Source organism: Procambarus clarkii, chromosome 42 (assembly GCF_040958095.1).
Source record: "Procambarus clarkii isolate CNS0578487 chromosome 42, FALCON_Pclarkii_2.0, whole genome shotgun sequence".
Taxonomy (NCBI): domain Eukaryota; kingdom Metazoa; phylum Arthropoda; class Malacostraca; order Decapoda; family Cambaridae; genus Procambarus; species Procambarus clarkii.
Window position 1 is genome coordinate 16,375,688 of NC_091191.1, and position 27,064 is coordinate 16,402,751.

The window sequence follows — 27,064 nt, forward strand, 5'->3', positions numbered from 1 at the left end:
TAACGATAATGCATTAAACATATTAGTTCTCTGTAAATTCACTTACATATTAGTAAGTTTGCAAGTTTGTCCGTGCTGCACTCCTACACTAAATAAGCAGAAACGAAAGAAAAAACAACTCAAACAATTAATGCAAGTATTTATCACTAACTCTTAGTGCAGAAAACATGGTATTAAGAAGGTTTTCTTGGCAAACCTTTAAGCGCAAGTATAGTGGACCAGTGGTCCTAGTGAATTTGTAATTAAATTCAGGAAATGCCAGTGGCATTGAGTGCTAGATTCTCTAGCCTAACATTATTAATTCCTAGGGAGTACTAGATTCTCTAGCCTAACATTACAATTTAACTAGGAAGACTGAGTGTGGTCAATTACTACTTGTCGAGAATAATTCCAGGTCTGCAGTGAATTCAATAGTTTGGTCGCTGTGACTTGTACTTGTTTGAGTACGGACCATTGGTTTTCACTGAGAGCTATGAAACATCTCGGCGAGTATCAATTGTACTACATTCAATCTGAGTTTATTACTCAGCTGTATTTCTCCTTTTAGCTTGCTGCTGGAGAATTGATTTACTGCTGACTAATTTATTATTATTGGCAGGTTTAGGCTTGTTCACATTCAGAACTTTACCAGTAAGTAAGTAGCCTCCTGCAGATTGGAGCATATTCATTCCCAATCGTTTAACATGTCCAGTTATGAACTGGTAATAGTAGTCGGCTCCTACTAGTACATCTACATTGTTAAGGCGGTCAGACATTAATTTGTTGTCAGCCAAATTAATTTCACGTTCCTGCAGGAAGTGGGCTGTGTACCCCAGACCCTTAATATATAAGTCTAAAGGTATTTGATCTACAACAATGGCTTGGACAGCCTTGGCATGACTACCTAGTCGTACAAGCGGTTGAACTACTGAGTATTCATGGGTTCCTCGATTTATCATGAACCCGGACAAGTTTAATTTTACCTGTCCTATTGGTTGTAAATTAAGTGCCTCTGTTGCCCTTTGAGTAATGAAAGTTCTCTGGGAACCTTGGTCAAATAGTCCACGTATGGTGATCTTGGTTCCTCTGTTCTTCACTTGAAGTTGGGCAGTAGGCAAAGCAGCATCCACTTGAGATGCTTGTGAAGTTACGCTGTACACATCTCGCACCTTGCAGCACTGTACTGGTGTAGATTCTCTACGTCCTATTCTAGGATTGACATAATTAGTCCTAACTAATTTGCACAGTGCAGCATGATGCTTGCCCCTTCTACACCTTTTGCAGGTGTTCAGTGGGGTGTCACAGCTGTTAACATTATGTGGTTTGAGACACCTAGTACATTTGTGTAACTGTTTGAGTCGTCTGACTCTTGTGTCTCTATTAGGATAATTAGTACATTTGTACAGAGAATGGTTTTGATTGCAAAACAAGCACATTCCCCATCCTACAGATCGTTTAGGGGTTACCGATTTAGGTAAAACATTTTTTGCAGGTTGTGATGGTTTTGCTGTTTGCATTTGCTTGTTATTTATTCTCTTGTGAGTACTTGGTGTACTCTGGGGAACCATTAACAGGCTCTTGGGAGTGCTCTTTGGACTATTAGGTCTCTTAGGAGCACCTGTGGAGTTATTAGCAGTGCTCTTTGGACTATTAGGTCTCTTAGGAGCACCTGTGGGACTCTTAGGCCTCACTGATGAATCAGTATTTGACTGATTGTTGTTACATTGATTATTAGCACCTTTGTTACCTAGTGACAGTGTCACTTTAGGAGTTTCAGGCAAGGAAACTGATGTAGGTACAGTTTTGGTGCATTCAGATTTAGCATTAATTGCTTGGTCTACTGTATGATTGCTTATATTACGCAAACCTGTAAATATATCCTGCATTGACAGGGTATTACCATTCTGGCATACATATAATTTATTAAGAATGTCACCAGACAATTTTCTCTGGATGATAATTTTAGTCATCCACTCAGTAGTTGGGTGATCCACCTCTTTACTGAAAGAATTTATCAGTGACTCAAGCTGGAAACTAAAGGTTTGTAAAGAGTCAACTGATTGTTCTGGTGAAGATAAATTTAATAATTGGTGCACAAGGTTTATAATAGTCTTCTCATTGTTAGCACTTACTTTAGAAGGCTGTTGGGAGCAATTGTGACCATTACGTGTGTTGCTTAAGGCTTCTTGTTTAGCCTCAGCTTTGATTACAACTTCGGCTGCTGCTGCAGCATTAGCTTTATCATTTTCTGGTTCAGATTCACTGATCATTGCAGCTTCACTTGTTTCATCTGTAGCTTCACTTGTTTCTCTGGGTTCTGGTGATAAGCTAGTTAATTCAGTAGCCTTATGTATTGAACTTATAGAATCCAAGGAACATTGAGAAGAGTGGTCTGAAGTTTGATCAGACTCTGTAAACAAATCATCACATGAAGCTGTATTAGATGAGAGGTTAGAAAATGAAGGTTGATCTTCAGTTGCTGATCTTGTATCGTGATCAGCATTGATTAGAAGATTCTCCTCGTCTTGAGTTAGTTCAGGTATTTCATCTGAACTGAGTGTTAACCTGGATACAGGTCTATTAATGATCTGATCTACCCACTCGGGAATATATTGCCTCGCAAGCACCTCCTTATATCGGTCTAAACTGGTTTGAACAGAATGTTCATAGTTATCGAGATCAGATTCTGTTAGACGTAAGTGGTCTGAGACAGTATGACCGATTTGGAGTAAATTCCTGTGGGACTCGATTACAGTCTTGATATGATCATATTTTTGGTTGGCGTACCTTATGTAACTTGCTAGTCTATAGACGTCACCTGGGTCAGTTTCGACACAGAAATGACATTTCATAAGCAGTTTTCCTAAGGGACGTTGAAGAGCTGTCAAGAATCTTGCATTCCTTTCTAAAGGATTCATTCGTGCGGTAAATTGAGCCTGATAGGGCTTATGTAGCTAGTGGTATAGCTATAGTCTGCTCCTTGATGCAGAGCAGGTATAAGTATTGACAGCCTAATAGGGCTTATATAGCTAGTGGTATAGCTATGGTCTGCTCCTTGATGTAGAGCAGGTATAAGTATTGACAGCCTGATATTTCTTGAGGCTGGTTGTAATTTACCTCATTTAGAGGTTAGCTACCTACCTAATAATAAGCAACTAAGATTTGAGTGGTACCTTGGTCTCACTACAGGTGTTCTTCAGCTTAGCTCTTCTAAATCAGCCTCGGATGGGTAGTGGACTTACAGTAACACTCAAAGACATACAAAGAAATATGCAATAAAATAATTACACAATAAATGGTTAATCCCACCCTTGATAGGGTCAGCACAAAAGAATAATATATGTGTCACTAACTAGCTCAAGCCTAGTCGTGAGAATTTCTACTTGAGAAACTACAACTATATTTAGTCTGTGCTTGTGTCAGATTCAACACAATCACAGCCTAAATTGCTACCTACCTAAGGTTGGCAAAGATTATATTATGGTGCAGTAATGTGCAAATAATTGTGCTGTGTTTTTGGGTTTTTTGTATTTTATATAATATACACTTGTGTAATTATGTGTATAAGAAATTAAATGAACACAAAGAATTAATTGTGTTTGGCAAGTATTCTACTGCCGTAAATGTTACCTAACTCCTGAATGTACTCCTAATTATGGAATAAATTATTATCAGGGTTAGTAATGATTAACTAGTATGAGATCAGTAATTTATATTAGTATACTGGATCCCTAAATGTTAATGATCCACTGACTTGAGTGAATCAGTAGTTATAACATGGATTCAGGCTATAATGGACAGTCTGCTGACAGCCACATTGAAACATTGGTATAGCCTAAATGGTTAACACTTAATTGGTGTTAGTGATTAATATAAGGTTATGAGCTGTTGCTCTTGGTGACCTAAGGATTCTACTTCAGTATTAAGTGTAGGTCTAAATGTTGTGGGTAATTGGCTATGACCCACTAAAGCTACGTATAAAGTAGCTGTTAGTGTGATCTAGGCTAACTGGTGTGTTACACTGTTAGTTGACACAATTAATTAAATAGTTAGTCTAGCTTCTATCACACAAGGATTAGTTATTAATGGTTAATATTTTAATTATAAATTTAATGCCTATCCGGTTCGATAAGGACCATAATGTGGGATATTTGGGCTTGATTCTAATTAATTAATAATTAAAGTAGTAAATTAAATTACGAAGGACCACCCGCTTTTAAAGTAAAGAGGGAAACTGAGAATTTCTGATCATTGGATAATTTCTAGAGGAAACCAGTGACTATGGATATAACTAGAAAGCATGATCATAATAATAATAAATGGGCTGTATTATTAAATGAAACAAACCTCAAACACCTACATTGGGGGGTTATTACTGGAGGTAAGTACGTCCAGGAATTAGTGTGGTTCGTTCACTAATTCAATTAATAATAATCTAATCCTAGAATGTAATGTTGAAACTAATATCATTCACATAAAGAGGAATATAAATATGAGCATAATAATGAGTTACAGTAAATCATACATTAATCTCAAAGCACTCTGCACAAATTAATTGCAAAGGAATGGAAAAAGGAGAAATAAATCTTAGCTTGACGAAGATGCCTTTAGTACGCCATAGAAGTCCTCTCATTCTCCAGACTCGGTACACTAACGAGTTGAACGGGCTAACATGGATGAAGGCAGCATGAGGAATTCTTCTCTCGGGCTGCAAGATAAATAATTTCCAGTAGCAATTGATTTAACTACTCAATTTATATTCAAGAATATTAAGAATTTACAGATGACAAATCTAATCACCTGTTATTAGGTGTTATCACGCTGCTTAACGAACAATCACCCTGCTATTATCATACTTCTACCTGATGCATCAAATAAAAGAATACTTAGCTGTGGGCACTGTATAAGTATTAAGATTGCCGTATTTCGCATCCCAGGCTCCGGTGAACCTATCCTGGATAGTGATGCGCTTCAGCTGGCTGATCACGTGTCGTCAGGAACCAAGTCAGAGGGCTCCTTATTTAACACCAGCACTAGTTGAACATATTATCTGCAAGGTTGTTCACGCCTCACAGTGGCGGCTTTCATCTGTGGATGGATAACACCTGCCCTATTTGCTGGGCAATGGCGTATTCTTATGAGTATGGTAAGCGCAGTTCTGCTTCCTTTCGGCTCTGCACGTGTCCGCGTACTGAGGAGGATGGCGTCCCTCCAACCCACGCCAAGTCGGCGTTCATAAAACAAATTATTGTTTCGAACATTAATATTTCTCGCATTTGCGTTTGAAATGTTAAAGACTGGGCGGGTTTATTATTTAGAGGAACAAAATATTATTATTTACCAATCTAAGAATAGTAAATATATAAGGGAGAGGAATTAATGTCTCCCCATGGCATTCATTGATGACGTTAACTCTATCGCGAGGTAGACGCTATGATTCTAACGCTCTATTCGGCTTTTAGTTAGAGAACAATTCGTATGCAATCAGTTATCATACAGAATGCTTTAATTGTGGAGAATCGTATTTAATTCTCACACAAATTGGATATAATGTGTTTACTGCAAGGAAATCTGACGCAATACTGGCGTCAGGTGACGTGAGAATTCTAGCCTAATGCACAGATGAATTATTAGTACATGAGAATTCTACGAGTTGTTAAATTTACTTACTACAATATTTAGTATGGTTAGTAATAAGTAATGAGAATACAACAATGTTATGTTCGGTGTTGGAAATATCCAACAGGGCGAGACCTGTTCTGGTATTCACAGATCACAACCCTCTCACCTTTTTATACAAAATGAAGAACTCCAACCAACGCCTGATGAGGTGGGCGTTGTTACTGCAAGAGTACCGGCTGGAAATCAAGCACATCAAGGGAAAGGACAACGTAGTAGCAGATGCCCTATCCTGTATACACTAACCAGACATGACTCTTATTTTAAGGGGAGGGATATGTGACGGTGTTCTACCCCCTTATATTTCTCCCACGCCTGCAGTAAGAGTGATGTCCCCTTTACCCAAGCGTTCTCTACGTCGCAGGCATCAATTTGATATATGTGGGAGAGTGGAGTGTTCTCGGAGAGTCGAGAAATTTGTGAAACAATGATATTTTGGCCTGTGGTTTAGGCCCTTTAGGAAGCCAAGATGGCGCTGGCTCTCCTGTTTCCCCGCCAAAACTGTGTGACGTCAGTGACACCGGATTGGTCACTGACAGCAATGTGGCACAGGGAGCCAATGAAAACCTCCCATGGCGAAAGTGACGTCACGAAGGAAGGGGGTCCGGGCAGCACGCCGCGTTGGCGCCATCAGTCAGACACGACACGTCAAGGAGGTTGGACGTGCAACGATTGGTCCTGTCAGTTTGGCAGTTGTTTCCCGCTCCCGTGGAATTTACGCGTCACCTGAAGTCTGCCAGTACTCTGTGAGGTATTCCTTAGTTCATGTGTAGAACCAGAGAGGGAATCGACGGTTATTGAGCAACAAGTGCTCCAGGACAGGTACTGTGCAAGAAGAAGTGAAGTCTGTGCAGTCACGTAGTCGAAATCTGAGGCAGTTCACCCATTCGTGACGGCGTAGTGGCTGACCAGAGCCACTGGGTAGCAGAGGAAGACGAGGACTATTTGGGAATCCGGACGACTGCAGCCGAGAAGTAGGCGGGCAGCCATAGCTGGGAGAAGTCGACGGCCAGGAGACCGACTCCAACCCTACAAGAAGTCGAGGAGGAGCACGGACCTGCAGGTAAGAAGGCACGGAGATGACGCGCTAAACGGTGGGACAGCGATTGGGTTCCTGGAGGACACGACAACGTGTGTGTGGGGGCGTTCCCGACACGAGGACCAGGAGCTACAACTCAACTCTCATCGGAAGATAGGTGGAAGTAGGTGTTTCTAGTTTCCCTCACCATTACCCTTTAGTCAGCTATATTATTCAGCTATATTATTTAGCCTGAGGATTTTGTATGTCGTGAGCAAGTCTCACCTATGTCACAGTAAGGCACCAGTGTGCAGAATAGTACTATCAAGAGTACTCACGATACTTATATATATTATTATTGGTGTGTACAGGCACCCGGATTAAGTGATGAATTTACTGTGTTGAGAATTCTTTCATGAGACTTTGATGTGAACATATAGTGAGAAATTATATATAATATTATGTCAGTATTTGGAAGTTAGGCTATGTGCCCAGTAACTATTTATTTACCATTTATTGATGTCTGATTTATCTATATTATATATGTCTATGTTCGTGCATTGAATAACCATTTGCGAGTGCAGTGATTTATTGTGTTATCGCCCACGAAAGGAAGTACTGAGAACTCCAGTGTTAAATACTTCATAAGATATCATTGAAATGAAGGGCAGGGTATAAAACCATTACAATGAATTATTTTCGCAATTATTATAGAAACGATTGTTTGAGCCCAAGTACAGTGTAGCGAAATAATACGTGCTATTGTTGCAAATATCGAGTGTGCGAATTTCTAGTGATCTTTGAGAACTTAAAGAAACAGCGCGCGTGCCGCTAGAGAAACAAGCAATAAACTTTCGCGCAGGAAGGGGGGCGCTCAGCTGATTGTGACATTGACGAGAGGGGGAGTGTTGCCACCGCAGTGAGTGTATAATATACGTGGGAACGACCGACTCCCGCCTGGATCAGCTGATTATTAATTGATATGACCTTGTGACATCTTTGAATGAATTTTTAAGTAAAATACAAAATACTTTTGTGTTTCTATCATCCCCTCCATTTATCTTGTGGCTATATTATACTTGAAAGCAAAGAGTGATAAAAGTAAGTACCTGCCTGATTCCTGATCTATTGAGTGTGACCTTGCCAAGGATACCACAATTCAACCAGTCCACTGACGTGTTACTGGACACCGAAAACACCAGTTGGCGACCTTGTGGTTAATAGTAAAGTCCTATTGTTGGGGCGGGCACATAACAGTTAAGTGAACGAGTTGTGTTCCAACTCCTTCTCAATCAGAGGCCGGTTGGGATTGACTGGGATACACTCTCCTGGCGTGCAGTGGCGCCGAGAGGATTAGAGTGAAGACCCGCAGGGCTACGGTGAGTGACATTGAAAGTATACTGTTGATCACCCGAGAGTAAGTGTAAACCCCAACATCAGCTATATTTTTTAGCCTGAGGATTTTGTATGTCGTGAGCAAGTCTCACCCATGTCACAGTAAGGCACCAGTGTGCAGAATAGTACTATCAAGAGTACTCACGATACTTATATATATTATTATTGGTGTGTACAGGCACCCAGATTAAGTGATGAATTTACTGTGTTGAGAATTCTTTCATGAGACTTTGATGTGAACATATAGTGAGAAATTATATATAATATTATGTCAGTATTTGGAAGTTAGGCTATGTGCCCAGTAACTATTTATTTACCATTTATTGATGTCTGATATATCTGTATTATATATGTCTGTGTTCGTGCATTGAACAACCATTTGTGAGGGCAGTGATTTATTGTCTTATCGCCCACGAAAGGAAGTACTGAGAACTCCAGTGTCAAATACTTCATAAGTTACCATTGAAATGAAGGGCGGTGTGTAAAACCATTATAGTGAATTATTGTCGCATTTATTATAGAAACAATTGTTTGAGCCCAAGTACGGTGTAGCGAAGTAATACGTGCTATTGTTGCAAATATCGAGTGTACGAACTTCTAGTGATCATTGAGAACTTAAAGAAACAGCGCGCGTGCCGCTAGAGAAACAAGCAATAAACTTTCGCGCGGAAAGGGGGGCGCTCAGCTGATCGTGACATTGACGAGAGGGGGAGTGTTGCCACCGTAGTGAGTGCATAATATACGTGGGAACGACCGACTCCCGCCTGGATCAGTTGATTGTTTATTGATATGACCTTGTAACATCTTTGAATGAATTTTAAGTAAAATACAAAATACTTTTGTCTTTATATCATCCCCTCCATTTATCTTGTGGCTATATTATACTTGAGAGCGAAGAGTGATAAAAGTAAGTACCTGCCTGATTCCCGATCTATTGAGTGTGACCTTGCCAAGGATACCACAAATTCAACCAGTCCACTGACGTGTTACTGGACACCGAAAACACCAGTTGCCGATCTTGTGGTTAATAGTAAAGCCCTATTGTTGGGGCGGGCACATAACAGTTAAGTGAACGAGTTGTGTTCCCACTCCTTCTCAATCAGAGGCCGGTTGGGATTGACTGGGATACTCTCCTGGCGTGCAGTGGCGCCGAGAGGATTAGAGTGAAGACCCGCAGGGCTATGGTGAGTGACGTTGAGCGTAACGGTTGCTCACCCAGAGTAAGAGTAAAAGGTAAACCCCAACACTCACACATGTAGGCTCAGTGCCACAAGAGCATGCCCTGGGATTTGATGAAAAAATTTACTCACGACATGTCTTTCTTAGTGGCCTTCTTTGGGGAATTTCTTGTACTCTACGATCTTTTTTTATCTGTTGGTCTGATGAAGACACCGTCTTTGACATATGCCTAAGACTTTTTAGAGTGAAATCTTGCAGGAACTCGAAAGCTTCTGACTCCTTATGTAACGCTGTGACAACTTGCTTCATAAGCCCAAATTTTATGTACAGTGGTGGGATTAGTATCTTCTGGGGATCCTCCCTGGCTCCCAACTGGCTTTGTTCTTCCCCACAGAGAATTTTATCTTCTATGGACAGACCTCTTTGGAGATCAATCAGAAACGTGACCCGTTTGAAGGTTCCGATGACGTCCCAGCCGGACTTAAAGGCGTCCAGCAATCACTAAAGCAAAGTTTAAGAAATAATAGCAATTTCCAATAATATGAGACATAAGCAATTACAAAATAAACTACTCAATAAAAAAAACAATTGTCACACATTGTTAAAGACGTGGACTGCTGCACATCACCAAAGCAGCATCTACAGAGTGAACTTAACAGGTAGATATACTCACGCAGGAGAAATGTGCACCAGACGACAATGGTCACCAGGATCCCGAGCGGCAGTTTTAGTGAAGTCTCCCCCACGTATGGCAGGTGACAGTGTTGTCCGCTGAACCCCGCCGGACACGCACACATAAAGCCTTCACAGAGAACGGAATACCATTAGACGAGGGTAACTTAAAAGAAAGAAAAAAATCTAAACGTCTCATTATTAGGTGTAACAGAATTTCACTCATGAACATTAGAAACATAGGAAGTAGTGGCAAATTCCAAGTCAATTATAGAAGATGAATAAGATGAATAGACAGTCCAAGTTAGTTGGAAGAGTAGGCAATGCAAATCAGGTGGATGAATAGGCATTCGAGGAGAAATGGGATAAGACCAAGTTAGTTGGATATGCAATCCGTCAGGTGGATGAATAGGCAGTCCAAATCAGGTGTATGGGCCCACAAGAGAGGGGTCCATATAAGAGGGGGGCCCACATGGGAGGGGCCCCCACAAGGGAGGGGCCCCACAAAGGAGCGGCACCTGAGGAAGAGGCCTAGAAGAGAGGGGACCAAGGGGGAGGGGCCGATGAGAGAGGGACCCACAAGGGAGAGTCCAACAGGGGAAGGGCCCACACGGGACGGCGTTACAAGGGACGGGCCCCAAAAGAGAGGGTCCGACAAGGGAGGGGCCACACAAGGGAGAGGCCTCCACAAGGTGGGGCCCCTCAAGGGAAGGGACCCACAAGGAAAGGGCCCTACAAGGAAAAGCCATATAAGGAAGAGGCCCCACACAAGGTAGAGCCCTATAGGGGAAGATCCCAACAAGGAAAGTCCCTCAAAGGAGGGGCCACACAAGGGAGAGGGCCCCCACAAGGCAGGGCCCCTCAAGGGAAGGGACCCACAAGGAAAGGGCCCACAAGGAAAAGCCCTGTACGGGAGAGGCCCCCCACAAGGTAGAGCCCTATAGGGGAAGATCCCGACAAGGAAAGTCCCTCAACGGAGGGGCCCCACAAGGGAGGGCCCCACAAGGTAAAAGCCCACAAGAGAGGGGCCCAACAAGGGAGGACCCTACAAGGGAGGGCCCTACAAGGGAGGGGCCCTACAAGAGAGGGGCCCACAAGGGAGGGGCCCCACAAGGGTCCCTCCCTACATGGTGGTGGGGAGGGTGGTGTAGCGAGGGTGGGGGCCCCTCCCTACAAGGAAGGGGCCCACAAGAAAGGGGCCCCACATGGGAGGGGCCCCCACACGGGAGGGCCCCACAAGGCAGGGGCCCACAAGAGAAGGACTTACAAGGGATGGGACCCACAAGGTCCCCATAAAGAAAGGGCCCTACAAGGGAGGGGGCCCCACAAGGGAGGGGGCCCCACAAGGGAGGGACTCACAAGGACGACTCACCTGGCTGGGTGTTGAAGCAGGTGCCTCCGTTAAGACAAGGACGCCTCACCTGGCTGGGTGTTGAAGCAGGTGCCTCCGTTAAGACATGGACGCCTCACCTGGCTGGGTGTTGAAGCAGGTGCCTCCGTTAAGACAAGGACGCCTCACCTGGCTGGGTGTTGAAGCAGGTGCCTCCGTTAAGACAAGGACGCCTCACCTGGCTGGGTGTTGAAGCAGGTGCCTCCGTTAAGACAAGGACGCCTCACCTGGCTGGGTGTTGAAGCAGGTGCCTCCGTTGAGACAAGGACGCCTCACCTGGCTGGGTGTTGAAGCAGGTGCCTCCGTTAAGACAAGGACGCCTCACCTGGCTGGGTGTTGAAGCAGGTGCCTCCGTTAAGACAAGGACGCCTCACCTGGCTGGGTGTTGAAGCAGGTGCCTCCGTTAAGACATGGACGCCACACACACTCGTCCTCGTCCTCACACGTCTCCTCACTACTGCTCAGCGCCCGGCCCTCACCACACCTGTGACATCCATACCTGTCACTACCAGCCCCTCACCACACCTTTCACTACCATCCCCTCACCACACCTATGACGACCACACCTGTCACTACCAGCCCCTCACCACACCTGTGACGACCACACCTGTCACTACCAGCCCCTCACCACACCTGTCACTACCATCCCCTCACCACACCTATCGCTACCAGCCCATCGCCACACCTGTGACGATCACACCTGTCACTACCAGCCCCTCATCACACCTGTGATGATCACACCTGTCACTAAAAGCCCCTCACCACACCTGTAATGACCACACCTGTCACTACCAGCCTCTCACCACACCTGTGACGACCACACCTGTCACTACCAGCCCCTCACCACACCTGTCACTACCAACCTCTCACCACACCTGCAATGACCACACCTGTCACTACCAGCCCCTCACCACACCTGTTATGACCACACCTGTCACTACCAGCCCCTCACCACACCTGTTATGACCACACCTGTCACTACCAACCTCTCACCATACCTATGATGACCACACCCGTCACTACTAGCCCCTCACCACACCTGTGATTACCACATATGTCACTACCAACTTCTCACCACACCTGTGATGACGAAAACTCTCACTACCAGCCCCTCAACACACATGTGATGACCACACCTGTCACTACCAGCCCCTCACCACACCTGTGATGAACAAACCTGTCACTACCAGCCCCCCACCACACGTGATGACCACACCTGTCACTACTAGTCCCCTCACCACACCTGTGATGATCACACCTGTCACTACCAGCCCATAACCACACCTGTGATGACCACACCTGTCACTACCAGCCCCTTACCACACCTGTGATGACCACACCTGGCATTACCAGCCCTTCACCACACCTGTGATGACCACACCTGTCATTACCAGCCCCCTCCACACCTATGATGACCACACCTGTCATTACCTGCCCCACACCACACCTGTGATAACCACACCTGTCACTACCAGCCCCTCACCACAACTGTGATGACCAAACCTGTCACTACAACCCCCTCACCAAACCTGTGATGTCCACACCTGTCACTACCAGCTTCTAATTTTATATCTAAATATGGAAATATGTTAGTAATTATACATCCATATTTTAAGTGTAAAACACATCAGAGGCCGTTCATTAAATCGACATTTAAGACCTCTAAGAGAGATTACATGTTAACTAAATAATAATTAATCCGTGTTAAGAGTGGACAGTGGGAGGACAAAAGTTGTATAAGGCTGCCAACTTGCCCGAGATTTAGAATAGTACAATAATTTGTGTAACAATTGGTATCTGATTATAGAAATATGCGTCCAGAGCAGCAATCTGTTATTCCGGGGAATTACAATGGAGGACAACAATAATTTATGAGACTAACGTTTTACGAGAACAGCAATTAAAGAGAAGAACAATTCAAGAGAACAACAAAAAAGTATGTTATTAGGAAAGTGTAAAACTGATTGCGATGGACACCAGAGAATTGTTGTGTACAGACCCGCAATGGTAGGACCTCCAGGTGTCGACGCAGGAGAGCGGGGGCCTGCAGGAGACGTTGGCACAGGCAAGAGGACCACCACACCCTTGCTCGACGCCCTGGAACACGCTGACCTGACCCCAGGCTGTACTGTTGATCGCTGGCGGTAGTGGAATCCTCCGCCCGGAGATCCTCAGGTCGTCCATACAGCCTATAGTGGTAATGGTCAGGAGTAATATTATATTTATATCTCACTCCCTCATATTTATATATAAATATATATACTCAACATACCCAGTTTAACACGAACCATTGTGATAGTCTCTGTGTATGCTGAACACGTTGACTCCAGCATACTCGGGCGAGCCTCCCACGTGGACGCCCTCCTGTCCGTCCACCTGCAGCAGCTGGCGTCCCTCCAGCACCACCGAGGCGTTGTACAGGTCCCCGTCGCCGTCGTCAGCCGTCAGGAAGACCGCAGAGCCGTACCTGCCAGGGACACACCTCTTACTGACCTACAAGGCCCGCTCACATTTTCTCTTTTGTGTGAACAAATTGTTTAAAGGCAAATTGGGAAAATTAAGTAAAGATAAAGTAACAAAATTCCAGTAATTTAGTGACAGAGTTACAAGGACAGTATTACAGGGACACTATTACAGGGACAGTATTACAGGGATAGTATTACAGGCACAGTATTACTGACCATATTGTTGTTAGTATTACAGTGATGTAATGCAAGCTCTGCAATGTTAATGTTAAAGCAGTAGAATAACAATGCCCGTGAAAGATTAATACATTGATAAAATGCAAATATTACGTCATTAGTTTTAGAGGAATACAGAGTGCCTGTATTATAATGATACAATGCCTGTATTACAGTGATAAAATGCCTGTATTACAGTGATACAATGAATGAATGAATTACAGTGATACAAAGCCTGTATTACTGTGATACAATATCAGTATTACAGTGATACAGTGCCAGGATTGCAGTGACTGAACTAGTGTACCAATGTTACAGCGCTAGTGGAACAGGTGTCAATGTTACAGTGGTAAGATGTAACATCAGTAATTGTATGCAACACTAGAGGGATAGAGAGGCAATAAGAGAGCACGTGTACCTTGCAGCAAGGAGAGAGTGCCAGCGGCCGTCAGCGAGGGCGGCCCGGGAGAGACAGAGGGAGGTTGTGGGTCGCGGGTGGAGACGCAGCACCACACACACGCGGCCGCCCACCATCTCCACCGCCCACATGTCCCGCCCATGTTGTGACGTCATCACCACCAGTTCTCCTCCTCTCCTCCGCGTCCTGAACCTGCGGCAGCAACACGTGTTACCACCTGTGTACGTGGGGCGCTAGACACTCCTACCACCTCTGTACGTGGGGCACGAGACACTCCTGTCACTTGTGTACGTGGGGCACGATACACTCCTACCACCTGTGTACGTGGGGCACGATACACTCCTACCACCAGTGTACGTGGGGCACAAGACACTACTTCCACCTGTGTACGTGGGGCACGAGACACTCCTACCACCTGTGTACGTGGGGCACGAGACACTCCTGCCACCTGCGTACGTGGGGCACGAGACACTCCTGTCACTTGCGTACGTGGGGCACGATACACTCCTACCACCTGTGTACGTGGGGCACAAGACACTACTTCCACCTGTGTACGTGGGGCACGATACACTCCTACCACCTGTGTACGTGGGGCACGATACACTCCTACCACCTGTGTACGTGGGGCACAAGACACTACTTCCACCTGTGTACGTGGGGCACGATACACTCCTACCACCTGTGTACGTGGGGCACGATACACTCCTACCACCTGTGTACGTGGGGCACAAGACACTACTTCCACCTGTGTACGTGGGGCACGAGACACTCCTACCACCTGTGTACGTGGGGCACGAGACACTCCTACCACCTGTGTACGTGGGGCACGAGACACTCCTGCCACCTGCGTACGTGGGGCACGAGACACTCCTGTCACTTGCGTACGTGGGGCACGATACACTCCTACCACCTGTGTACGTGGGGCACAAGACACTACTTCCACCTGTGTACGTGGGGCACGATACACTCCTACCACCTGTGTACGTGGGGCACGATACACTCCTACCACCTGTGTACGTGGGGCACAAGACACTACTTCCACCTGTGTACGTGGGGCACGAGACACTCCTACCACCTGTGTACGTGGGGCACGAGACACTCCTGCCACCTGTGTACGTGGGGCACGAGACACTCCTGTCACTTGTGTACGTGGGGCACGATACACTCCTACCACCTGTGTACGTGGGGCACGATACACTCCTACCACCTGTGTACGTGGGGCACGATACACTCCTACCACCTGTGTACGTGGGGCACGAGGCACTCCTACCACCTGTGTACGTGGGTCGACCGATGCTGACCTTTGATTACATGTCGCTTATTAGGGCCAAATACTCGCCATGTGAGCGATACAGGAAGCATTACCGAAGTATATTAGGGTATGAGATATATCCAGGCACCAGAACTATACCCCTCTCCCAGGATGTCCGTGTACCGTGTGCAAGTTACAGGGGTAACGATCTATTTCCAGTAGACAATGATAAATCCATGGATGGGATTATAGGTAATATGTTATTATAGCTGACGTGTTAGGTCATTTCACACACATGATATCTGACCACACTGAGGTACCACACACCTGAGAGAGGTGCCACACACCTGAGAGAGGTGCCACATACCTGAGGGAGATGGTGGTGGTGTAGCCGAGGGGCGTGAAGGAGAGGGTCAGCTTCACGTAACTGTTGTGGAGGAAAGTAGTGGGCGTAGTGGGCGTGGCACAGCCTGGCCCCGCCCACCCCGGCAGGCACTCACACCGCAGGGAGCCAGGCGACCCCTGGCACCTGCAGAGAGAAATTGAGATGAAAAGGGAATTAGGAGCAAATGGAGAGAGAGGAGAGAAAACGAGGAGACAGGAGGAAGAACAGTTTAGAGAGCAAAGATGATAGAAATAAATGAAAGCAGTGAAATAAAATTAGGGATAATGAGAGAGAGAGAGAAGAGGGGAGATAGACAGGCAGACAGGATGCCGAGACTCTGAAGAAGAGGGGAGAGGAGAGATACACTCAAGATGAGAGGATGGGAGTTAGTGATAAAGGAAGTGTCTAGTATAAATCGCAAGAGATCGGAACACAAACACTGACACACACACATTAATCATCGTTACCATAATAATGTGCACAATAAGTACCGGGAGAGATCAATTGAGTCTTGCACATTGCAGTCGAAGTTACACTTCATTTAGGTAACATACATTAACTCCCTAATTTGCATACTCACCTCAGTACCGACAGTGAGGTATTCAGGAACAATCACAAAAATAACCCATACTGCTAGGAGCATTCTGCAACTGGTGTACAGGCCCCCTGAACCATCACCACCGGACAGAGATGATGGTAGCCGAGGCTAATTCCCCATCATCCCACTAGCACTCTGATGGTAATCTTAGGCATGGTATTTTATCATATCATCTCATTCTTTGGGGCACTCGTGCGGAACACAAATGCGAACAAGCCTGAATGGTCCCCAGGACTATATGCAACTGAAAACTCACACCTCATATGTGACTGGGGTGTGAGTTTTATGACATATGACAGCCAATACATATTACCCAACGTGACATATTCTAAAATGAGAAATAAGAAGTGATACATAATGACATGTAATACATTATCACACATGATACATACTGGCATATTATACATACTAACACGTGATACATACTGAAGCACAAAATACATACTCCTTGGGCCGACATTATTTTCAAATACACATTAAAACCACTGAAGCATCAGGTATCTAATTAGACATTAATGCTGTTGGTTGAACTGAATTTGCGCCTCAGGTCTCTCCCCAGGACATGACAAGCAGCAGACCCCAGTACCATTAGAGGCAGCAGACCTCGGGACATAACTGGCAGCAAACCCCAGTACCATAACAGGCAGCAGACCCCAATACTATAACAGGCAGCAGACCCAAGGGCATAACTGGTAGCAGACCCCAGTACTATATCAGGCAGCGACCCTTCAGACAATGTTGTCGCCAGTGGAGACGCTTAATTAAAACGGGAAGCTGTTCGTTTACCCAAGTTGTGTCGTGGGAGAACGATTCGTTGCCAACGAAATGACCTTACTCGGCTCACGTGGAAGGAGGCAGAGTGAGAGAGAGAGAGAGAGAGAGAGAGAGAGAGAGAGAGAGAGAGAGAGAGAGAGAGAGAGAGAGAGAGAGAGAGAGAGAGAGAGAGAGAGAGAGAGAGAGAGAGAGAGAGAGAGAGAGAGAGAGAGAGAGCGAGAGAGAGAGAGAGAGAGAGAGAGAGAGAGAGAGAGAGAGAGAGAGAGAGAGAGAGAGAGAGAGAGAGAGAGAGAGAGAGAGAGAGAGAGAGAGAGAGAGAGAGAGAGAGAGAGAGAGAGAGAGAGAGAGAGAGAGAGAGAGAGAGAGAAAGAGTGCGAGAGAGAGAGAGAAAGAACGAGAGAGAGAGAGAGAAAGAGCGCCAGAGAGAGAGAGAGAGAGAGAGAGAGAGAGAGAGAGAGAGAGAGAGAGAGAGAGAGAGAGAGAGAGAGAGAGAGAGAGAGAGAGAGAGAGAGAGAGAGAGAGAGAGAGAGAGAGAGAGAGAGAGAGAGAGAGAGAGAGAGAGAGAGAGAGAGAGAGAGAGAGAGAGAGAGAGAGAGAGAGAGAGAGAGAGAGAGAGAGAGAGAGAGAGAGAGAGAGAGAGAGAGAGAGAGAGAGAGAGAAATGAAATGGACAGAAAAGACGGTCAAGTAATAAAAAGAAAGAGGAAAGAGGAAGAAAGATATAAAATGAAAAAGTAAAATAAAGGGGGATGATGAGGTGGGAGTGGTGTGACATAACCAAGCAGGTACAGAAGAGAGGAATAACGAAAGGAGGGAAAAGAGAATCAAGAGGATTAGGAAAAAATAATACCGTGATGTTTTTCGGCGTATTCGTCTTGCCTCTTGACCCTTATTTTGCCTCTCTAACTTTTATTTAAACTTTGCTTTTGATCCTTACCTCTTTTTTCCTTGCTAGTTGACGCTCCCTAACCTTTGTCTCTTGACCTCTTTTGACCCTTGTCACTTTACCCCAGGCTATTAGCATTGTCTCTCAACATATCTAAGCCATTGCCTCTTGACCTTTCTTAACCAGAGCGTTTGTCAATTATTTCTTTCCCTTTACCTCTTGACAGTCAGCTGGGCCGCTCTGGAACGTGATTTAAGAAAAAAAACTATACTCCTAAATTCTAATTTTTCTCTCCAGCACGTTTCACTAGGGAAATCAGAAATGCATTTCAGATTGTCAGAAATCAGCCTGACTCGCTTTTGGACATTTTAGGTACTTTAACTCTCCAGAGAGTGGGAGGTAAGGAGAGCAAACACAATCATCGGTTCATCGTCATAGGTTACATGGTCGAGATACGAGAGGGAGCAGGAGGAGTGGAAAGGGTAGAGGGAGGGACAGGATGGGAGAGGTGAGGTAAGGGTGGATGATGGGGAGGGGTGTGGAAGCAGGGGGAGTAGGGTAGACAGAGCTGGGGGAGGGTGGAGGGCTTTACAAGACACGAGAAACCTTAATGATAATATAATTAACCTCGCCCCTGAAATACTGGATGACAGTCCTGAAAGAGGGGGAACATTTCCCCAGCGAGTGGTTTCAAATGTAATTTTGATTTTACCCTAAAATGCACATCCGAAATAATTATATACAACACGTTAATCGCTCATGATATCTGGCTCGAATATTTTTACAGACACAGTTATAATACACACGCATATCAGTTAACATGTAGGATAATTATAAAGCTTCTCTACTAATTAAATTGCTTCCGCAGTTAAAAAAAAATACTCTGCTATAATTAAAATTATTTGACATAATATTTGTTGTAAGATTAATACCAGAGGTAATACCGAGTCAGACAATGTTAACACTATCGCATTATTTCTATTGTGATTCAAGATAATTCTAGAGGGTGCTGCTGCTGTTGATGTTCTTTAACAACGATATATTTTCGTTATAAGAAGTGAGTGAATGTCACATCGTCACATTTGTCTGTGTTGTTGCTTCCTTCACTCGACCTGTCCGCACAACGGCAAATACCCTCCGACATGTAAGCATCCCACGCAGTGTCAGCCCCTAACTCTGGTCAGTTGTACTCCTTCCTCACAGAGTACAACAGCCTGGCATATACCCTGAATGTTTCGTGGTCCACCCGTGTTCCTCCACAGATAGTGTGACCATAGTGGAACACGCTATAAGGATCCGATACACCAGAATCTATTGGTTAATCCCCCAGGAGACTTAAGGTAAGCGGACATCAGGATTCCGAAGTACAGCCAAACTTCTACAGAAGATAAATAAGTATATTATCCATATCTTTTAGTAAGAATGTATGTCGGTTTGTCCGAGGTTAAAGGCCTCACGCTTGGGGCTATCCTCAACCAGGTTTTCACATGGACTCTGCACTAGGGCCTCGATTCCTGGAATTTCAAATTCATCAAAATTGGTAAAAAAAAAACGCTGTCACTGGCCAGTAACAATTTTTGGAGACGGAGCTTACAGTTGTTACCCTCAACATATTTAAAACGGCAGAGATAACACAACTTCATAAAGGAGGAAATAAAGTAGAAGGAAACAATTACAGACTGATGGAACTAGCATCACACATTATACAAATCTTAGGAAGAATGCTAAAATCACAAATGAGAAAGGTCACGAAGTACACGATCGCAGATCACAGATAGCCTTGGACCTAAATGCTTAGAACAAGGCACCCTTGCCTTTCTCTGTTGTTACACCACTGGGACATTGTTTTAGGTACCATCAAAGAAAAGCAAAACGCTGTTGAATATTCGCACATTTCTTGAAAGCTTTCAAATCTGGCCATGGTGTTATTACGCAATAAATGCTCGCAAAAGATATAACTGGCAAAGAAAGAAGATGGATCTTAAATTTCCAAACAAATGCAGCCCATTGTGTAATAATCAACAAGGTGAAATCCGCATCATCCGCCGTGAAAAGATCAGATCCCTGGAGACCTCGAGGGTTCTGTGCTTGCTCCAGTACTTTTTCTCATTCTCATACCGGATATAGAGAACACAAACAACAGTACTGTATCATCCTTCGCAGATGACAAGGATTTTTATGAGAGTAGACAAATAAAGAGAAAACAGCAAACCTCCAAACTCAAGTAAATCAAATCTTTCAATGGCCCACAAAAAATTATGATGTTTAAGGAAAATGGGTTCCAGCTCCTGATCTAAGAAAACGAAGAAAAAGAAACCACACACAAAATTAAGGAAAATCGCTCTATAGAACAAACAAAACTTTTTAAAGATCTGGGAGTAATAATGTCCAAAGGCCTTCCATATCATCCTGTCCCCTTAAAAATAACGAAGCTTTTGGCCGTTTACCCGTATGGTCGAAAGTGGACGTAATTTAAAACTGAAAATATTTTTTTTTCAATAACAATAAGTTAAGGGTCCTCTGGTAGGTTAGGTGGGCAGAAAATTCTCATAAAAATCAAAACGTTATGAAAAACGTCAATTAAAAGTTTCCTCTCCTAACCTTACCGAGTATGACTCAAACAGAAAACGGGACAGTACATCACTTTTTTGAGTCGATTTCATTTCAAATTACGTCTACTTTTGGCCATAGTGCGCATACGAGCTAAAAGTGACGTTATTTTTAAGAGGACGGGTTCTTCATATATATATATATATATATATATATATATATATATATATATATATATATATTATTAAATATGACCGAAAAAGTAAGATTAATAATTCAAACACGAATTTTCTCAATCTTTCGTACATTACGCTTCACTGTTGGAGGTAAATCAAAAATCAATTCTCCAAAATTCATTTTTATTCTAGTCTGACGCGACACGGGCGCGTTTCGTAAAACTTATTACATTTTCAAAGACTTTAGTTCACAAATACACAACTGAATAGAACTTACGTATCTCCGATTTTATATCTACATTTGAGTGAGGTGGAAGGGGTGATGTGGCATTAACACAAGACAGAACAAAATGTGGTATTAATAGGGTATTAATTTCATCAACACAAGACAGAACAAGAGTATTAATAGGGTATTAATTTCATCAACACAAGACAGAACACGAAGCAATGGATATTGAATAGAAGTGTTTGTAGAAATCCTATTGGTCCATATTTCTTGATGCTTCTATATTGGAGCGGAGTCTTGAGATGGGTAGAATATAGTTGTGCAATAATTGGCTGTTGATTGCTGGTGTTGACTTCTTGATGTGTAGTGCCTCGCAAACGTCAAGCCGCCTGCTATCGCTGTATCTATCGATGATTTCTGTGTTGTTTACTAGGATTTCTCTGGCGATGGTTTGGTTGTGGGAAGAGATTATATGTTCCTTAATGGAGCCCTGTTGCTTATGCATCGTTTAAACGCCTAGAAAGAGATGTTGTTGTCTTGCCTATATACTGGGTTTTTTGGAGCTTACAGTCCCCAAGTGGGCATTTGAAGGCATAGACGACGTTAGTCTCTTTTAAAGCGTTCTGTTTTGTGTCTGGAGAATTTCTCATGAGTAGGCTGGCCGTTTTTCTGGTTTTATAGTAAATCGTCAGTTGTATCCTCTGATTTTTGTCTGTAGGGATAACGTTTCTATTAACAATATCTTTCAGGACCCTTTCCTCCGTTTTATGAGCTGTGGAAAAGAAGTTCCTGTAAAATAGTCTAATAGGGGGTATAGGTGTTGTGTTAGTTGTCTCTTCCGAGGTTGCATGGTTTCACTTTCCTTCTTATGATGTCTTCGACGAAACCATTGGAGAAGCCGTTATTGACTAGGACCTGCCTTACCCTACAGAGTTCTTCGTCGACTTGCTTCCATTCTGAGCTGTGGCTGAGAGCACGGTCGACATATGCGTTAACAACACTCCTCTTGTACCTGTCCTGGGCAGTCGCTGTTGGCACTTAGGCACATTCCTATGTTTGTTTCCTTAGTGTAGACTGCAGTGTGGAAATCTCCGCCCTTTTCCATGACTGTTACATCTAGAAAGGGCAGCTTCCCATCCTTTTCCATCTCGTAAGTGAAACGCAGCACGGAACTCTGCTCAAATGCCTCCTTCAGCTCCTGCAGATGTCTGACATCAGGTACCTGTGTAAAAATGTCGTCAACATACCTGCAGTATATGGCCGGTTTCAAGTTCATGTCGACTAAGACTTTTGCTCGATGGTACCCATGTAGAAGTTTGCAAACAGGACACCTAGGGGAGAACCCATGGCGACCCCATCTACTTGCTTATACATGTGCCCATCCGGGCTCAAGAAGGGTGCCTCTTTAGTACAAGCTTGGAGTAGTTTCCTCAGAATATTTTCTGGTATGTCAAGAGGAGTACAGGCTGGATCACGATACACTCTGTCGGCTATCATTCCGATTGTCTCGTCCACAGGTACGTTGGTAAACAGCGATTCTACGTCCAACGAGGCTCTTATCCCTGTGGCCCGTGTGCCCCGCAGTAAGTCAACAAATTCCTTTGGAGACTTCAGGCTGAAGGCGCAAGGAACATAAGGAGTCAGCAGGCCGTTGAGTCGCTTCGCCAGTCTGTACGTGGGTGTGGGTATCTGGCTAATGATTGGCCGAAGTGGGTTTCCAGGCTTGTGCGTCTTGACATTTCCATACGCATATCCAGGTTTATATTCCCCAATGATCTTTGGCAGGTGGAGTCCGGATTTCTTGGCGTTCACAGTTTCGATCAGTTTGTTGACCTTTGCTTTTAATTCGGCTGTAGTGTCCTTCGTTACCCTTTGGAACTTAGTTTGGTCAGAGAGTATGATGTTCATTTTCGCCAGATATTCGTCTTTTTTAAGAATGACATATATTGGCGACTTGTCACCTCTCCTGACAACTATCTCCTTGTTCTCACGAAGGCTTTTAGCTGCCGCTTTAAGCTCGGGGGACAGTATGGTGCTTCTGTAGTTGCCTCGATTCTTTCCTCCTTCTGCAATAAGTTCTGCTTGTAAGGTATCTTTGGTAGTGACCTTCTTTTGTGTCTCGAGGTCGAATATGTCGTCCAAGAGAATTTCCAACTCTACTTTCCGGGCCATCTCACTCGGTCTGGACATAACATGACAGTTTATGCCCAGATTTAGGAGAGTGACTTGGTCCTCAGTGAGGTTAATTCCTGCAAGGTTCAGGAAGCCATCTCTTGGTCGTGGAATTGCCATAGGTCCTCCATATAATGTTGTTAGTTTCTTGATAATCCTTGTTTCAGTGCTGAGGTGATGTTGGTCTGTGAGGATGTCGAGGTGTTGTTCAATGCGGGTACGGATACTATCGTCGATGTTGCTATTTCTCCACTCGTTTGTAGCATGAAGTAGTTGCGTTTTGTTGTCTTTGATTTCATTCTCTGCCTTGTATATCAGATCACGAATCAGATCCTGGCGATATTTTATCGTGAAGGCTTGATACCTTGCTGCTGGGTCGTGCGCTTTAATATTAGTATATTTTGGTAGCAGTCTTTCCTGTAGACATATATTATTAAATATGACCGAAAAAGTAAGATTAATAATTCTAACACGAATTTTTCTCAATCTTTCGTACATTACGCTTCACTGTTGGAGGTAAATCAAAAATCAATTCTCCAAAATTCATTTTTATTTCTAGTCTGACGCGACACGGGCGCGTTTCGTAAAACTTATTACATTTACTATAAAACCAGAAAAACGGCCAGCCTACTCATGAGAAACTCTCCAGACACAAAACAGAACGCTTTAAAAGAGACTAACGTCGTCTATGCCTTCAAATGCCCACTTGGGGATTGTAAGCTCCAAAAAACCCAGTATATAGGCAAGACAACAACATCTCTTTCTAGGCGTTTAACGACGCATAAGCAACAGGGCTCCATTAAGGAACATATAATCTCTTCCCACAACCAAACCATCGCCAGAGAAATCCTAGTAAACAACACAGAAATCATCGATAGATACAGCGATAGCAGGCGGCTTGACGTTTGCGAGGCACTACACATCAAGAAGTCAACACCAGCAATCAACAGCCAATTATTGCACAACTATACTCTACCCACCTCAAGACTCCGCTCCAATATAGAAGCATCAAGAAATATGGACCAATAGGATTTCTACAAACACTTCTATTCAATATCCATTGCTTCGTGTTCTGTCTTGTGTTGATGAAATTAATACCCTATTAATAATCTTGTTCTGTCTCGTGTTGATGAAATTAATACCCTATTAATACCACATTTTGTTCTGTCTGTGTTAATGCCACATCACCCCTTCCACCTCACTCAAATGTAGATATAAAATCGGAGATACGTAAGTTCTATTCAGTTGTGTATTTGTGAACTAAAGTCTTTGAAAATGTAATAAGGTTTACGAAACGCGCCCGTGTCGCGTCAGACTAGAAATAAAAATGAATTTTGGAGAATTGATTTTTGATTTACCTCCAACAGTGAAGCGTAATGTACGAAAGATTGAGAAAATTCGTGTTAGAATTATTAATCTTACTTTTTCGGTCATATTTAATAATATATGTCTACAGGAAAGACTGCTACCAAAATATACTAATATATATATATATATATATATATATATATATATATATATATATATATATTGTTGGGGTTTCCACCTCTCTATTATTCTCTACCCTTACTCTGGGGTGAGCAATAGTTATGCTCAAGGTAACTCACCGTAGCCCTGCGGGTCTTCCCTCGATCCTCACGGCGCCACTGCACGCCAGGAGAGTCTCCCAGTCAATCTTAACGGCCTCTTATTAAGAAAGAGTGAGAACACGACTCGATCACATCGACTGTCGTGTGCCCTCCCCAACAATAGGGCTCTACGGTTATCCACAAGATCGCCAACTGATGTTTAAGGTGGCCAGTAACACCATCAGTGGACTGGTGTATTCAGTGGTAGCCTTGGCAAGGTCACACTCAAAGATCAGGAATCAGGCAGGTATTTATTGTTATCACTCTATATTTACCAGTATAATATAGCCACAAGATCAATGGAGGGGATGATAAAAACACAAAGAGAGTTTTGTATTTTACTTAAAATGTATGAAAGATGTCACAAAGCCAAACAATAATCAATTAAATCAACTGATCCTGACGCGGCTGGTAATTCCCACGGATATTATGGGATCACAAGGGGGCAACATCCTCCCCTCCTCATCAAGTGTCAAGAACAGCTGATCGCAATGGTCTCTCCGCGCGAAATTTGCTTGTTTTCTAGATTCACTGTTTCGTTAAATTCTCCAATATTACTAGAAACTCGCACACTCGATATTGGCTAAATAAACCGGATTACTCAGTTACACTGTACTCAGGCTCAAACAGTCTTTTCTACAATCAACTCTACAATGATTCACTGTAATGGTCTTACACTGTTATTTATCCAACAATATATTATGAAATATTAACACTGGAGTTTTCAGTACTTTCTCTCGTTGGCGATAACGCAATAATTCACTGTACTCACAAATGATTATTCACTGAATGAACATAGACATATATAGGGTATATAAATCAATCATCAATGCATGGAAAATAAATAGTTTCTGGGCACATAGCCTAACCTCCAAACACTGGCATAATATTACATATAATTTACCACTATATGTTCATATCAAAATCTATAGAAAGATATACACAACACAGTAAATTTATCACTGGTTCCTGGTGCCTGTACACACCAATAATCAACATGAATATTACAAGTACTCTTGATAGTACTGTCTAGCACACTGGTGCTTTACCGTGACATGGGTGAGACTTGCTCACGACATATAAAATCTTCAGGCTAGATAATATAGCCAAATAATATAGCTAACTAAAGGGGAACGGGGAGGGAACTAGAACCACCTACTTCACCCTATCCTCCGATGAGAGTCGAGATGTAGCTCCTGGTCCTCGTGTCGGGAACGCCCCCACACTACACGTCGTCGTGTCCTACCAGAGCCTCTCGTCGTCCCACCGTTTAGCGCGTCGTCTCCGTGCCTCCTCACTGCAGGTCCGTCCTCCTTCTTGACTTCTTGAAGGTTGGAGTCGGTCTCCTGGCCGTCGTCTTCTCCCAGCAACGGCTGTCGCCTACGTCTCAGCTACAGTCGTACGGTTTCCCCAAATAGTCCTCTCTTCCTCAGCTACCCAGTGGCTCTGTCAGCCACTACGCTGTCACGAACTGGTGAATTGCCACAGACGTCAATATACGTCACTGCACGGCTTCACTGCTACTGGCACAGTACCTGACTGGAGCACTTGTTGCTCAAATAACCGTCAATTCCCTCTTCTGGTTCAACACATGAACTAGGGAAGACTTCTCAGAGTACTGGCGGACTTCAGGTGACGCGTAAATCCACGGTAGTGGGAAACAGCTGTCCGACAGACAGGACCACTCGTCGCACGTCCGACCTCTATGACGTGTCGTGTCTGACTGATGGCGCCAGCCCGGCGCGCTGGCCGGACCCCCTTCCTTCGTGACGTCACTTTTGCTACGGGAAGTTTTCATTGGCTCCCGGTGCCACACTGCTGTCGGTGACCAATCCGGTGCCACTGACGTCACACGGTTTTGGCGGGAGATCATAGAGGTAAGCGCCATCTTGGCTCCCTAAAGGGCCTAAACCACAGGCCAAAATATTACTATTTCACAAATTTCTCGGCTCTCCGAGAACACTTCACTCTCTCCCATATATCAAATTGTAGCCTGCAACGTAGAGA

General features: G+C 44.1%; 1 protein-coding gene across 1 annotated transcript in view; it reads right to left on the reverse strand.

The window, feature by feature from the left end:
- The window catches only part of LOC123751759 (putative neural-cadherin 2), a 297,993-nt gene that overhangs the window by 16,892 nt on the left and 254,037 nt on the right, over positions 1-27,064 (reverse strand). Inside the window, exons 20-25 of the mRNA XM_069339611.1 lie at positions 16,031-16,192; positions 14,412-14,603; positions 13,601-13,779; positions 13,312-13,501; positions 11,687-11,796; positions 9,924-10,052 (exon numbers count right to left, since the gene is read on the reverse strand). Of these exons, the coding sequence (XP_069195712.1) occupies positions 9,924-10,052; positions 11,687-11,796; positions 13,312-13,501; positions 13,601-13,779; positions 14,412-14,603; positions 16,031-16,192 (962 nt within the window). The remainder of the gene's footprint in view (positions 1-9,923; positions 10,053-11,686; positions 11,797-13,311; positions 13,502-13,600; positions 13,780-14,411; positions 14,604-16,030; positions 16,193-27,064) is intronic.